A 17,085-nucleotide genomic window follows, 5' to 3' on the forward strand; every position below is an offset into this window, starting at 1 on the left:
CCAAGAAATTATTGAAAAATGTCTAATTTTAAATTTAGCTTTTGAGACCCTTGAATTCACCCCTCTAGTCAAAGTAAATAGAACACCACTTGAACAAGTTTAATTCTGTTGATTGTCAACTGCAGGCAGTGCACCCTGAGAGCCACTGAAAATATGACGGTTTTCATGACATGGCAGAAAAGCCACTCGACACAAGACAATTTATAAAATATCTTATAAAAGAAATTCTCTGGATCATCCAGTTTCCCTGACAGGGCGGAGCCTTTATGTACAATCCATTGTACATCGTACGCATCTTGTTACCAACCCTGGAGCCAAATTCTCCAATTCAACCCCTCAACGTTAACATCCTGAAATGCAGGTGTTCCTCGCCCCATTCATCTCCTGTCTGATAATGCGATCGCGATGTGCAAAGCTTAAATAACCATAAATATTTATTCGCAATTTGCGAGAACAAGGATCAACCCTTTAAGCGCGATGTGCATTCGAAACATGAGGGGTTCGTTGTTAAGTGGGTCATTGCGAATTATGCGACGAGCCCGGAAATTGTCAAGAAATTAGCGAGTACTGACGAGGAATATTTTTAATTAAAAAAATTTAGCAAAAATTACCGTGCGTTCAGTTATTTTTATTGAACTGCTGAAGGGCTTTTATGAAGTGTTGACAATGTTTACTAGGGGGTGCGGTAATTTTCCCCGAATGGACAAAACAATTTTTTTATTTCGTGTGGAATAATTGGGATTTTTTTCCGTATTTTTTTTTAATTTATTTTAAGGGCTGAGGGTGGGAAAGGGATTTGGGTCGATATTCATTTTTATTGGGGCAATTTGACTAATTAAGATTAAGAATAAATTTTTTTTTTATTTAAGAATTTACAATAAAAAAATAACTAGAAAAAAATGTCGCTCTGGTTTATATTGACATTTTCATAAAGGAAATAATTCTTTTGAAGTTGGGAATTGGAAAATTATGAAAAAATATTTGTAAACATTATATTTATGCCATATTTATAGCCATACTTATAAAACAGATAATAAACAATAATTCGAAGCAGATTGAGTTAATATTTTTCAATTTAAAATCATAATAAAAAATATTTTAATAAATTTTCTACAGACGATTTTTTCTATTTCAGATGTACAATTAATTATTAGATAGGCAAATGAAAAATGCCAAATCTGAGGAGGCAGTTTCAAGGCTTTTTGGTTAGTTCCCTCTGGAAGTAGAGCTGAAGAGGCACAGGACCATGCGCTAGGACAACTTGAGAGGATTAGCGACTCGAGTTTCTGGGAAGGAAGTTATATTCTTCGATAGCATCACGCAACAGCTCTTAAGATTTTCTACAAAAAGTTTTTACCGAGTGGACGAGCAACTTCCCTAAAGTGGCCTGTAACTCGAGAAATAAGAGCCAGGAAAAATGAGGAAGTGCTGAAAGTCCAGTAATTCCAGTAACAGAATATCCTGCGAAGCAAAGAGGAGCGAAGGATTGATGATGGTGGATTTTGGGAGTTCTAACAATAATTCAGAGGTGCATTGCAGGCTGCAGTATCAGAATTTTGTGATCCCCAATGAAGGTAAATCCACATAAATCTGTTGGATGCAAACTCATTAACACCAAAAAAACAAAAATAATTTATTCACACATTTTACATTTTTAGAAATTGTCAGGCCATCCCTTTCGCCTAAAAATGTTTAATCTTTCTTAAACATCTGTACGGTTACTTTTATCTATCATATTCGACACCTTATCATTTTTACACTGGAGATGTCCCCATAATTTTTCTCGACAGTACACATCCTGAATCGTTTTTTTCATGAAAAATTTATTTGAGTTAAATTGTTATCTTCAAATACGAATATTACACACACGTACAGTCGCCCTTTTTTATGTTACAGAGATCTGGTGCAATTGGGTATGGGATTCAATTCTCTGCTGGGCACCTACCAACGCATCGACTACGAGTCGCCAGAAATGCCCTCCCGCTAATGGCGTCGACACGACTAGTAAGTCTCAGTAATTGGTCTATGCAATGCTGAATTAGCAGGAACTCAATTGAAGTTTAATTAGCCTGGGGTTAACCAAAAATTGTGGGTAAAAATTGAAATGGAGATGAGAGGGGAGAGAACTATTTGAATATTCACGTCTCGTGAGAATTACTATAATTTAGGAAGCACTACTAGACCATAGTAGTACCATTACTATGACATAGTAGTGCTTATTTAATATAATTTTTTTATTATTCATTATTGTTGTTCCATTACCGGATCCTTTCGGTTTCAACTAATTATTTCTCTGTCGATAGTAATTTACTTGATGGGTACAGTAAACGTATTATTTCGCATGGTAACTTTAACTATCGCATATGGTGAAGGATTCCATAATTGACTGATTGAATTCGACACAGGTGCATATATTATAATCATTTCCACTATTAATTACCTTCGATTTGGGCGCCAAATCCTTCAATATTTGAATTTTTTATGATCAAATCACGACAAACTCGTTCCACAACCGAATTTATTTATTTCCAGTTCCATCGGTCCTCTTTCATCATATGCAATTCATCTAATGGATAACTCATACATTATTAATCATTCAAAAAAATCCTCTGCATCCCAACGGTACAACAAAGAGGATTAGTTGAAATGCCCTCATTTTATTCTGCATTACCTTCGCTGTGAATTAGGTCATGAAGACATAACGAAATTCCGTCGTAATTCGGGAATGAAAAACACGTGGAAAATGTAGTTCAGTATTGATCACAGATTCTGGGCAGAAGCCCAAAATTTTCACTCCCCGGGATCGCCTCACAAATACCAATATCCGGGGGTTACCACGAATAAAAAAAAAATTCTCCATTCTGGTAACGTCGTGTATTTTTTTATTTTTTTGACTGCCAAATGCTCACCCCTGCCTCCTCCTCCCCCCTCCCCCCTCTTCGATCACCCTGATGAAAATTGCGGCACAGTATTCTGGTCCAGTCGCGTTGTAATGGATTTTCATATCTTTGGATTTTTCGTCGCGCTGAACAGCTCCGGGTGATACCTCAAGTGGAAGGAAAATCGATGGAATGATAACTTTCGTGGGATTTTCCAGTGAGGAGTGACAGTACTTATATTTCAATGTACCTAGACCTTCTTGGAATGTTAATCGTGTTCGATTGTGAATTGATGGGCCTCGTCAGCGCACTCATCGGTTTTTGAGGGAGATTCATTGGATTTTTTTGAGGCAACTCTACTTTTTGGGAAAATTCGAAAATTGTTGGAAACTGCAGGAATTTTTTTTGTGAACCTCTCACTGTTGAATGGATTTGGAAACAAAATAACTTCGCAGTCGCAAAACAATTGAATCAATTGATCAATAGAACGAATAAAATGTCAATAATTGAAGCAATCAATCATTGTCAATCTATTTTGTAATAAAAAACTGCAAAAAAAATGAAAAACGAAATAAAATGAAGTGAAACAAAAACATTAAATAAAAGTAATTAACAAGTAATAAATATAACAAGTTTGAAATTGTATTTGGAATGTTGACAGAAAGGATTTGTCATTAGTGATAAAAAATTTCGTTAACGTTTGTGTTTGTTAATAGTTGATAAATATTTTTTCAATATTGCCTGTTGGAAAAATTCTGGAGCTGTTGAAGTCAATTCTCTGGGATTTTTCGATGATGTTTAGGGGGGTTTCTCGAAAAATATTGCACAATAAAAAAAAATTCACGTTCGCCTCAACAAATTTTCCAGCGCGTTCGTTCTAGTGTTAACAGCGGAATTTGTCTGAAAAATTTATTTCCATGTTTTTCATCATAAATTTTTTATTTCATTACTCTGGAGCTATGATCCCACTACTTGCCACTCCATGCGAACCCATAACAATGTTAATGAAACCGGGAAAACATCATTTTCCAAGAAAATTACGAGGTAAAAAAACAACAAAGTCGTTCGGTCATTCAGGTGCTTAAAATTTTCTAGTAAACAAGGGAATTTTTTTCCATCACACGTTCACTATCGATGTCAAGTGGATTTTCCCGTCGTTCAGTCGTTCCCACGTTGTTTTTACATGTCGTCACATTCATAAGGACGTGAATTAAACCAGAAAAATAATTCCCCAGCAAATTGCGAATTTACGAACATAAATGGACTTTATGAAGTGGATTGGAGGCGCGTTATTTCCGGGGGAAAAATATTCCCGACACATAGACTAGTAGTTGACCCCATCACGACGTTCGATTAATGGAGATGCGAAATTTTCCAATACGAAATCGAACGATATAATCGGCCCCGACCGAACGCAGTCAAATAACGATTTTTAAAAAAATTCTTTCTCGTTTTTGTCACAACTGAGCGTATTATAGCGAAATCTCGATGAGATATCGATAACGTCGTTCGATAAATGTCAATCACTCGCGTTATTCACTTCGCGATTGATCGCGGTGGTTTAAAATTAGTGAATTAATTAATGAGATGTTTTAAAAAAGAGATTTGGGAATTTTACAAAGGACTTGAGGAGGTCGGAATTCCTCCGGAAAGTTGGAAAAACGTTGATTAGTATCGATATATCGGCTGGAGTGCAGGAAAACCCGGATATTCCATTATCGAACAGTCACCCAAGTGACAGATTATTGTGTGGAACGTTTATTGAACGCAAGCTTCGTCAAAGCCATGAGGATACAATAAAAATTGCACTGAGCTTCGTCCATTAGATCCGCGCGAATGTCCTGCTGAATTAATAACGAGATGATCGTCCTTACAGTGCTCGCTCGGACTAAGTCGGAAACAGCTATTATCACGATATGCGGAGGAAGGGAAATGGCAGAGATTATTAGAACATGGAAGATTTAACTATAAGAATGTGGTAAATAATTTTCACGTTCCCGGGAAATGATTTTCCAGGGAAGAAAATTGATTTTGATGATTTTTGGAAAACAATTTTATGAGAAAGGGTTTTACATGGAAAAATTATTTTCCTGGAGGATCATTTTCCCGGAAACAATTTTCTCCCTCCGAGAACAATTTTCCGGGAAACTTTCTCCCCCCGAGAACAATTTTCCTGGGGGAGAAAATTGATTTTCATGATTTTTGGAAAACAATTTTATGAGAAAGGATTTTACATGGAATAATTATTTTCCTGAAGGATTTTATGAGGAAGGATTTTACATGGAACAATTATTTTGCTGAAGGATAATTTTCCCGAGACCAATTTCCAAAAAAGAAAATTGATTTCCATGATTTTTCAGGCAGGATTTTTCCTGGAAAAATTTTCCTGATAAAAAATTTCCCGCGGAGAACTTTTCCGCAGAATAATTCTCCCCAGAGACGATTTTCCGGGAACCAAACACCCGGAATCGACTCAGAAACTGTCTCATCCCCTTCAATCACCCGAAAAACCCTCATATCCTAATTACCCCACCCCCTCATTTCCAATAATCTCTACAACTGTAATTCGCGAGTTTCCTCCCCGTCACGTCCCGCCAAAAAATCTCATTCACCCGTGTCGTCTGCCCTTGACAGTGCCCTCCCAAGATATTGAAACCCCTGAACACCCCCCGCTCCCCTCACCCCCGAAGGTCACGGCAATCGGACGTACTTTCGCGCCGCCAGGGTGCCATCAGTATTTGAAAATTTAACGTGTAATTTTCGGCGAAAAAATGAGTGTCACTCGTACGAGAAAATTTTGCAAAGAATTTCAACGGGGGAACGAAGCAGACACTGTACTGTATGCAAAACGAGAGGAGGCGAGCCAAGTGTTCTCCCTTTGTTTGGCCTACTCCAAGTGCGCTGTATATTCACCTCGTTTTCTTTTCTACCCTTCGAAGAGACACCAGATCCACCTCCAGAATTTTCAAGCCTCCCAGCTAATGATTCACGTAGCAATTCTTCGGGGGAAAAACTGCAACATCATTGGAAAAATATGAGACTGCGTGTGATACTCCGGTGATTGCCGAAGGGGCTTCGAATTTCATATTATCCCGGGTTCCTGGATGACGGTGGTACGGTTGTTGTGATATTCTAATGGTTCGCCTTTAAACTCACATTTTTTCCTGAGATACGAGGTACGAGTCGTGGAGATATAAATAGACACGTCGAGTGCAGAGGTTTATTTATGTTATTAATTAGGATGGGTTAAATATTTTAGAGTGGTTACAAATTAGTTTAATTAATCTGTGGATTGAGAGAAAATTACCTGGAATTTTATGAATAAGTTCCGTCAAATTTACGAAGGCGTAAATTTTTAGGAGTAATAATAATAAAATTTGATTTCTGTCTCTCGTTTTTTATGATGATTTTATATAAAAAATATTGAAATTATTCTTCAGTCCACAATTACGTGAGTAATTATTTTTTCTTGTTATTTTTTGCAGAAAATGTTTATCACTGTTTTTTATTTTCGAAGGGATGTTTTGGAATTATTTAAAATTGGGTCTGGGGGAAGTGAAACATCGAAAATTCGGACTGTCCTATTACAAAAGGGGTAAACATTGGTACTATCGATGTGTCTATTGAATTCTGTGTTAATTAAACTAAATAATTTATTTATTTCTAATTAAATAAAGAATTTTATTTAATTAGAAAAAAAAATAAATAGTTTTATTTAATTTTCAATGATAATTTTTATAATTACAGAACGCGCTCGCTCTCGTGATCGGTAAAATGATACTGGAACGTCATTGAACCAGATATTTTCTATTTCTTTACCCCACACGACAAAATAGAATTCGAAACTTCAATCGTATTTCAGGATATCCGAATGGGCTATCGCCCACAATGAAATCGTTCTACCAACTATTACACTTTTAACTCTTTTTCACCGACACAAAGCGACACATCCCGCGCGTTTCAGACGTATCGACTTCAGTCGAATGTAGCACAACTAAAGTCCATCGGCTGTATGACTCGCATCTGTCGTTTTTCGGGATAGAATAAAAATAGAAGTGAAATTTCAATCTGACAATGCGACAGAGTCACTCTTCTCGGTCGATCGGACCGGTATGGAACGTCATTCATCAAATACGGAACGTTACGAGATCGAGGTGAAAAAAAAAATCCCCGAAATTTGCGCCTCCGATAGGACTATCCACTTGATAGTCCTCGGGAATCAACGGGAATATTTTGCGGGCCTGACTCCGCTCAAAATCCAACAACGATAACCACGCAAAATTAATTCTCAATCGAGTGATTATCTGCAATTACCGAATATCGTCCTTCCTTCCCGCAAATATTCCCGGAATGCGGTTCAGCGGGAATGAATTACCGCGGAATGACTGTTCCACTTGAACATCCTCTCCATGGAGAGAAAAATTCTTTGAAAATTACGCGGCTGTTCCACAATTTGCCAGTTAAAAATAATATTCGGTAAAAATGGTGGAACAGTTGTGCACTTTTTTAAAAAATTGATAAATGTTCCCTCAATTTTCCTGAATATTGTTCAGTAAAAAAATTATTTTTGTCATATCCATTTGCTTGAAAAAAATATTAATTTTTTCTATTTTTCAGTTCTAAAATCGAGTAACTCCCTGACAATTTTGATTACATTTTAATTACGTGACTTATATTGTTCTGGAACATGTTAATTATAACAGATTATGTTAATTGTAACGTTGAGTAAACTCCTACAATAATTACGAGTATTAAATTATTCTCTCAAAAAAATCTGAACTTTAGAAAAACGAAATAATTATCAATGGAGTTCACTCAAGGTCACGTGCAAAATACTCACCCCCTAGAGTAATATGATATGGGAGTGATCAAACCGAAGAAACACAATTGTGAAAAAATAAATATTTCCCTGAAGTAAATAGATATTTAACAAAAATTTTTTTTTTCCTCACTCACATCCAATATCCTCCCCCCCACGATCCCAGGAATATTCAAACGAACAATCATTACCAGCACTTCAACCATCACAAAATGAAACTTAAAAAAATTCCACCCTCACCTTTGACCATGGCGACAATGAGAAAGTCAGTGGATACAATGAGTGTCCATTGAAGAATGACTCGTATTACGGTTACATGAGCTACTCGACCCATTTTGAGAAAGTGGTGAGCGCCGATTGTTCGATAGTGCACGATGCCCACTCCATAAAACGAGTGTATGAATGCACAACCATGTGAACTGCGAAATGACGGTATATTCATCGATACTGAGGCCAAACTCCTCGAGTGGAGTTACAGGGAGAAAGAAAATTATTTTCGCCAAATGTTCGTTAACTTCCGGGAAATATTGATTTTTTCAAAATTGTATTTCTTCGGTCTCATCACTCCCGATGGGGATTGACTTAGATTTTAATTATGATAATCATATTACTCGAGAGGATGAGTATTTTGTACGTGACCTTGAATGAACTCCATTGATAATTATTTCGTTTTTCTAAAGTTCTGATTTTCTTGAGAAATTCATTTCGATGAATTATTTAATACTCGTAATTATTGCAGGAGTTTACTCAACGTTATAATTAACATTATCATGTTCTAGAGCAACATAAGTCACGTAAATCAAATCTAATGAGAATTGTCAGGAAATTATTCGATTTCAGAACTGAAAAATTGAAAAAATAAATATTTTTCTCAAGTAAATTGACATTTAGCAAAAAAAAATTTTTCCCATTCGAAAATTCACTTAAAATTCTTATCAGAAAAATATTTGATTAACAAAATTATATTTTTTTCGAAGTGTCAAATCATTTGAATAAAAATCTATTAAATTCTGATTTTTACCTTTTTATTTTTCAACAGAAAAATAATTAAATTACGGAAAAAATTACCATATCACATCGGTAAAATACTTCAATAGTGTGAGTCGGTCTGAAGACACCCGAGATTCACTTGCGAAAATGATTCTTCCTCCCGTGTAAATCCGACAGATTAGGGAAGCAAAATTGTTAACTGGGTCAAAGTGATGCCATATGTTTAAGGGAAACCCAAAGCTCTAGGGATTCAATGATTTGAAAGTTGTAGGGGATCATAAATTTCTCATGACGCAGCCCTGACATTACTATCTCAGATAAAAATGGCAATCGAATCGCAGCTTTTGAAAACACCTCCATTGTGTCAATGTGCATTCAACGTCGTCCTACGATCAGATCAGCGCGAATTCATGCAAATTCCCTTAAAATTACCCAGAACTTATTTCTCGAGTTTCTTTGAGTGACAAACTCGCTCGAGAGAATCTATTTATACAGCACACGTTCCAGGAAAACGATTATGGATGCAAATGTCTACGTCGGACGTGCGATCTATCATATTATTTACTTGTGAGGCACTTCCTTCTTCTCATTGAAATGTCAAACATATTTAATCTCACCCAGAAAACACAAACGTAAATTTTATAAATATTTTGTAGATATTTTTCTAATAAAAAAACTACTGGAGGAAATAAAACTTTTTTAACACAAACAGTTAATTAACTTTTACGAAAAAATCGAGAGATTGTACCAAACGGTCCGGTAATTTCTCCTGAATTTTTCTCTCCGTTTATAAAAAATGGTTGATGAGTTTGAAACATTCGAACAGACCTGGAAGGGTTGCAAGCATTCACACCCCTCCCCCTCCCTCAATTTTTAAATATTTTAGACATGTGATGTTAATTTACAGAATTTGCGGAGAGACGATGCAGTGAGGACGGACGATGGGAGGGGCGTAATGGCACCCCCAGTGAACGAGATCACCCCAATGGTTGGACCAATTATACGCCATGTTTCACCCCAGAAACCCGGTTACTCATGCGAAAACTTAACGTTGGAAATGAAGAAGCTGCCAAGGTGGGTAAATGCGAATTAATCAAACTTTCATCGAATAAAAATTCTGAGATTTTTAATATCTAATTAATCATCGATTTCCCCTGCCATAATTTCTCATCGATTTCCCCCCAACATAATTTTCCATCGAATTTCCTCCCACCATAATTTTCCATCGATTTCCCCCCATCATAATTTTTTTTTACTATGAAAAACTGAAAATATCGAATCCGCGAATATGAAAGAAAACCCCCCGACTTAAACCCGACATCGGCCACTTCTATCTTCAATTTCTCTGACCAGGAGCGACATTAACCATAAAACTGTTGTATTCATCCACTTCCACGTGTCTCTATTTGAATAAATTCTCACCTCTCGTGTCGATAAATATTATGGTACCACATTATTTTTATTTATGCTGTCATTAAACCGCAAAAAATCCTAAGCTTTTATCTTCAATCTATTGATTCCACGTGGGATGAGACGGAAATGCCATAAACTATGTTCATGTGGGTGGCGGAAAATGCAACTGATGCCCCCCAGCATCAGAGAATTTTAAGCTTCAGGCGATTTTTTTATCAAAGCTTTATTTCCATTCAGTTTCCCATTTAACAACTAAAATGAACTGATAAAAAAATTGAAGGATAAGCGGTGCGCCTTTATGTATTTGCCTTTGCCACATGATTTTTCAAGAAAAGAATATTTATTGAGCTTTACTGATCTCAAGGCCTCACAGGGGCGGAAACTGGGTCGAAGAGGGGAATAAACGAAAAAATAATGAAATTGTTCATAAAAATCGCAATATAATTTCCTACCGAATGCCCTAATTTTTTCTACTTTTATCTTCTTGCGGAAATATTTACAAAAAAGTTAATATTCCTTTCGATTGCGCTAAAAAAAACCAGAAAAATTATTTAAAAAAACACACTCGCTCCGGATTTTTAAAAAAATATTATCGAAGTAACAAATTAAAAAATTTAAAAACTTTTTCACTGAATAATTAGCTCTGATATCTATCATTATAAATAATCATTACTTACTACTTCGTATTGGAATATCAATCATAATTTCATTTCCCCTCTAAAATTATTAATTTCGTAATTAATTTCTTTCTGAAACTCTCATCATTAATTGTTAATAAAAAAAATCGTAGACATTCTCGAGACTAGACGACACCGACAGTCTCGATCTACCCTCCACAATCAATTAAAATAACAGAATAATTATTGTAATTAAAATAGTTAAGCTAATTGAATAATTATTTTAATTAACATAATGACATAATTAACTTTATTAAAAATTAATGAATCCTGCAACTTAGTCTCATTCTATCGATCTTCTTCACTCATAAAATAATAAAAATAATTTCTCATTCAAATTATACCGTGGAAAGTAAATAATAGGAGCGACTAGTTTTCTTTGAATGAAACAATTTCTCTCCTAATAATTTTCAATGGCGAACTCATTCAGGTGGATCGAATGTTACATCAATCAAGTGGTCTCGAAACAACGGAAAACATCAGATGCCCACGACAGATGGATCGAGCACTGGAAATTTCACTTTTGTACCGAAGATTTTCCTCATTCTCCTCTTTCAGTAGAGAGGTCGACGATATGTGCAGACATTGAAGTTGAAAATACATAGATCGTCTCCTATCAACAAACGACCCAGTTCGAAGGTTCCCTCAACGAGCCCTTTACCTAAACTATTCCGATTGTTTCGCCCAGTTATAACTTCACCCAAAAACATTCCACAACAGACCAGGAGCCCTCGTCTCTGGTCCGTCGTTCCCTTGTCAAATGGACTGACATTTTTATCATTCAGTCAACTGCATTTCAGTGACACGACTTGTGTTTCAGTAGTTAAACTCGTTGAGAGTGTCTGACTTGTCGGGGGATATTCAATTTGTTAATTGCTTTCAGGTGAAATTAGATATCGCTGAGAAGACGCGATCGCTTGAATTCGTTGGATTAAGTGTATCGTTGACAGCGCTACTTATTTCGTTAGTGATATTCTGCCGATTTCGGTGAGTAATCGGGTAAAATGCTAATTTGGGGACATATTTAAATGAAAAACGAGCCATTAATTAATTAATTTAGGCCTCAATCCGTCACACCATGGCGCAAGATCCATAATTTTCCTTATTTTCGTTTTATAAATCAAAAAATTATGAAAATGCTACCGAACAGCCGATAAACTTGAAGACGATTATATTCAGTATTTTCTACTAAATTTTTCTCTCCCCATGTGCTTAACCAACATGTGTACTTTAGTCCGAAAGGAAGCATCGCCGACAGTCGGCCGACGGTCGGCCAACAGTCGGCCGAGTCTCGGCCCACTGTCGGCCATTCCTTATTTCTCTCCGCATATTCACATTTGTTTTACTCATTCGTCTCATATAAATTTTTTTATTGTCTGTAGAAGTTGAATGGAATTTCATCTACCATTTACCATCGATTTCCAATAAATTTTATGATTAACTGAAGTTCAATTAATTTCTTAATAGGTCACTCAGAAACACCCGAACTCGTATTCATAAAAATCTATTCGTAGCGATGGTTATTCAAGTTGTAATACGCCTAACCCTCTACATCGATCAGGCATTCGTAAAGACTGATGTGGTTGGTTCTCAACAGGGTATAAATAATACGGTGAGTTTTTGTCGTAAAGTAGTAAAAAAAATGTCAAGCGAGTGCTGTACACTCGTACCATTAAATTTCGTAATACTCTTTCCAGCCTGTTCTGTGTGAAGCGAGCTATGTGCTCCTTGAATACGCCAGGACTGCAATGTTCATGTGGATGTTCATAGAAGGATTTTTTCTCCATAACATGGTAACCGGTGAGTATTTTCTCTTTATTTCCACCGCCTTTGCGTCGCGTTTAATCTTCTCCCAAATATCTCACCGACTTTATGAATTTTACGATGCGACGAAGTATCAAAAGAATTTTAAAATAATAGTCATGTTCTAGTTTCACGTACGGTTGATGAATTCACATTGTCTTTCTGCGAAATAATGGTGGAGATTGATTTTAGGGAGGGGGAGGTAAATATTGTGGGGGGGGAGGGCATCTGATGGGAATTTTTATTCGATCTCGAGTCACTCACGTTGATAAGTTGATGAGTTTGATTGATCTACGTCTGAAGTGGAAGCGAAAAAATTTGATGCTGATAATTATTGCCTCACGTTTTTCTAAAGTTTCAACAATCAGTGAAAATTACTTCACAAACTTATGATTTTCAATTAACACTTCTAATTGATTTTTAATTCTAAAAAATCGTTAATGATTTTCGTCATCTTCTTCTCCAATTTTATCTCAATATCTTTACAGTTTATTTTTTATTCTCAAGAATTTTCATCTCAAAAAGTTTTTGCTGATTTCATTATTTCTGTGGATCAAAGATCCCACACAGTAAATTCACCTCGCATCAAAAAAATAGTCTAATCGATATTTTATCGAAAAAAAAATCGAGTCGATAATTATCAACATCAGTTTCTTCCTTCAGATTTGATGTCGTAAGCTCACGGAAGCTTTTTGCGTTTTCTCTGAATTCCTCAGTTTTTATAGACACCTGGAAGCACAAATGACTCATTACCGGTTTCGATCTGATTATTTTGTAATTAACTTGTGGAGAGGGATATATCATTCTGTTCCTAATACATAGAATGGTTTGCCTCTCGATTTTCTCCTCCAACTACTGCACACAATGGACATCTCTCGGGATATCTTCCAGTGACTGTATTCCACGAAACTTCTTACTACCGAATGTATCGATTAGTCGGATGGGGATTTCCAGCTGTGATGACTTTTGCATGGGCTATTGTGACTGCATTCTATTATCATCCGTTGAAGTAAGTACATGCAACATATCGTCAATCGTCAAAAGCATTTACTGATTATTTATAATGATGATGGTTGTTGGTTTCAGATGCTGGTGGGGGTACAATCTCTCTGTGTACTTTTGGATTTTGGAGGGACCGAGAATGGCAGTCGTATTGGTAAATTTATGCAGTCAGAGATATTATTATTATTATTTTACTGAATAAAAATGATTTATTGAATGAGAAAAAATGGGATAAATTTTGTCAGTTTTTTTCAATTACTTTTGGAACTTTTACTCGGAAAAAATTTTATAATAAAATTAGTAATCAGTGATTTTTACTGCTGTCTATGTTATTTTCTTAAATATATAATCCTCAGGCGATTATTGACATCTTTACAGCTCAATTTCTTATTCCTGATGAATATTGTACGAGTGCTGGTTGTAAAATTGCGACAGAGCCACAGCAGTGAAACCGAACAAGTCCGGTAATTAATTTCAAAACATCACATTTAATAGCAATTTCGAGTGTTGGCCAATACGTTATATGTACGAAGGGCTCATGGGCCTGATAAACCTTTCTGCCATAGTTTTTTTACTGTTTCTGTTTTCATTTTTCAAGGAAATAAAACTAGACTTATTTTCAAAATCTGTTTGCCCTGAGATAATATTGAGATCGATCACTTAAAATATTGGTCATACCCGACAAATCCTCATTTTATTTAGTTATTTTTAAGTGATTTGTTACAACAAACTTATAACTAGTCACTTATTTTAATTAAAATATTAAATATTTAATATTAAAACAATTTAATTTTCATTTCAACACCGAATCGTTAAATCGAGATTCCCCACTTTTGACACGTTCAGTTTTTCGGAAATATCTCGAAATCTAGGAGGGATAGCAAAATTTTTATTAGAACCTTTTTTGTGGGGCGGATCGAGTTCTACAGAAGATGTTATTATAAAAATGTCGCTATCTTTCTCCGTTTCGGAGATAGGGCCCAAAAACTGGACTGCGAATGAACTCTTTTCTCGTTTTGCCTTTGAAGAGGAGGAATTTTAAAAAAATCGATTATGTTCTCAGAAAAGCGGTGAAAGCTGCAGTGGTATTGCTTCCACTCCTGGGTATCACTAATTTGATATCAATGGCGGGTGTTCCACTCGAAGAGACGATGTGGTTTGCCCTCTGGTCGTACACCACTCATTTTTTAACATCATTTCAAGGGGTTTTCATCGCCACACTGTACTGCTTTCTCAACGGCGAGGTATGTTTTTCCATGGGACATGTATTATAATTGGTGAAAAAATCAACAAGAATAAGCCCCGAGTATGCAAACAATAGCGCTCATTCTCTTTCTTCCCATAATTATGGCATGCAATGGAATGTGTAATGGAATATTCACAAGACTGGAGATCAACTTTATAAACTGCATCGCATTTATATCTGAACACGGCCATCGTTATGCCTCAATTTCACATCTCGTTAAGATTAATTATGTGGGAATTCGTGCAGTTGAAATGACGTGAATGCCATCAAGTTATTAAATAAATGAAAGAAAACGAAAAAAAAAAGAGAATTTTCTTCGGATTTTCAGTTGCATTTTATTAAAATTCTGGAAAAATTATGTAAATTAGGGAAATATTCAGTAAAAATTACAAAACTCGAGTGCGATTACCGATTACGGGGGTGATCTTTCGTATTTGCGATTTTGATTGCAATTTTTTATAGAATAAATTAATAAAAATTGTGGAACACTCCGAATAAATTCCAGAACTGATCTGCAATTCTCCTGAGGATTTTTGGAAGATATTTAGTGGAAAAAAAAATTAATATTAATAATTTCCTAATTTCAGGTGAGACTCGCTCTGAACAAAACAATGTCCCGGTACGTGTCGTTGAGAGCGGCTGAACGACACTCGCGCCGACAGTCGACATTCAGTACCTGTCAGCCACAGCGAATAGCATCAGGTATTTACCCAATTATACCAGTTAATTTCCATAAATAATCAGCAATTCTAAACATTTTATCCAATGACCTAATTTCAAAAGATAATTTTTTTCATTTCCCCATTTTCTTCGCGACTCCACTAATTTTTCCTTCAAATTATCGGCTCTATAAATATTTCTGGTGCATATTTCTAAAAAATCTTGTGCTTCTAACAAAAACAATATTCACGATAAACTAATCCCATTGGATCGTGTTATCGAATGTAAAAACGAATAAAAATCGCAGAAATGTCAGGAGAAATGGCTCGTCAGGATAAAAAAATTTATTATTTCTCCAGTGGTTGAAATGGAACCCAGGGAATTGCGACCCAGTGGATGGTTACGCCTGTGCTGTCGCGGTAGGAACACTCCACCCCCTGATCAACCCGCTGAGTGAGTCCAATAGTCCGGAAGGATGCATTTTGCATTCTTTAATGGGTGCTTAAAGAAATTGAATTGCACGCCATTCAAATATCTGCAGATGATGTTTTTTTTCATCTCGAGAAAGTTATTTAAGCCATAAAGCCATGTTTCACTGTGACTGCCTTGAAAGTGTGAGAAGCTTGAATATCTCGCGAACAATACGAACTTAATTAATTTGGAATTATTACCCTGACATGACGAAGGTAATTCCATTTTTGAGTGTGGATTACCCGGAGACGGAAGGTAATGAGGTTATAATTAGTTAATTGGAACAGTCAGACCAGTGAGACATCTGTCTCGACGTCACAAAACCGTTCGCTAAATTAATTTATGGAAAATTATGTTCCTGGGATTTTTGAATGAACGAGATAAATATTTAATAAAAATAACGAAACCCTCACTCGGGTAGCAAATGGGAAATGGCCGACAGTGAGCCGAGGCTCGGCCGACGAGGGCAGTTCACCGATTACGAAGTCGAGGGGGAAATTTAACAGGACAATATCGTAATTTTTTTTCAGAAGATTCAGATAAAAATTCCTCGATGTATTAATTAATAAAATTACTCAATAAATTAATATTGTTAATTACGGTTAGTAAAGCATTTCACGTGTTTAGTAAAAGTTACTTGATCGTTTCCGGAAAATTACCCAACAGTCGGGTTCGTTCTCCTCGCGCACTAGAAAAAATATGAAATTTCGTGGGGGGTTGATCGATGATTTTCAGGACAGTAACATTGAATGCGATTTTGTGGTTAAATTATGAAACTTCAGGTTTCACTGAAAATTCAGTAAAATTCCAGAATATTAAACGGAATCAACCCGGCTGTGTGGGGCAGTGGGTAGCAGCGATGGCCGCGTTGGTAAGTTGACCATCGCAACGAAAAACCGGTTAATTTTCTTTTGTTTAACGCCACGAAGACCGCCATTATCTAATTAATTGGCTTTGCAATTTAGTATAAATTCTCGGTATCGAATTGCATTAAATTTTCAGTGAAATCTGGAATTTTATGATTTTTTATTCTATTAAATTGTACGAAATTGTCACACGTACCTAACATACATATATCCCACATCATATAAAGATATTATAATTATCCATAATTAATGTAGATAA

General features: G+C 35.9%; 1 protein-coding gene across 2 annotated transcripts in view; it reads left to right on the forward strand.

Moving 5' to 3' along the window:
• The window catches only part of LOC135167778 (PDF receptor-like), a 31,324-nt gene that overhangs the window by 12,064 nt on the left and 2,175 nt on the right, over positions 1-17,085 (forward strand). Inside the window, exons 2-13 of one of the 2 annotated variants that reach the window (XM_064131299.1) lie at positions 1,136-1,574; positions 1,897-2,004; positions 9,596-9,762; positions 11,662-11,765; positions 12,246-12,390; positions 12,476-12,578; positions 13,404-13,590; positions 13,668-13,737; positions 13,962-14,047; positions 14,647-14,827; positions 15,417-15,531; positions 15,849-15,942. In XM_064131299.1, coding sequence (XP_063987369.1) covers positions 1,490-1,574; positions 1,897-2,004; positions 9,596-9,762; positions 11,662-11,765; positions 12,246-12,390; positions 12,476-12,578; positions 13,404-13,590; positions 13,668-13,737; positions 13,962-14,047; positions 14,647-14,827; positions 15,417-15,531; positions 15,849-15,942 — 1,445 coding nt within the window. In that variant the 5' untranslated portion in view covers positions 1,136-1,489. The remainder of the gene's footprint in view (positions 1-1,135; positions 1,575-1,896; positions 2,005-9,595; positions 9,763-11,661; positions 11,766-12,245; positions 12,391-12,475; positions 12,579-13,403; positions 13,591-13,667; positions 13,738-13,961; positions 14,048-14,646; positions 14,828-15,416; positions 15,532-15,848; positions 15,943-17,085) is intronic. The other variant, XM_064131300.1, reaches the window with a different exon arrangement.

Source organism: Diachasmimorpha longicaudata, chromosome 12 (genome assembly GCF_034640455.1).
Source record: "Diachasmimorpha longicaudata isolate KC_UGA_2023 chromosome 12, iyDiaLong2, whole genome shotgun sequence".
In the NCBI taxonomy this organism is placed as follows: Eukaryota; Metazoa; Arthropoda; class Insecta; order Hymenoptera; family Braconidae; genus Diachasmimorpha; species Diachasmimorpha longicaudata.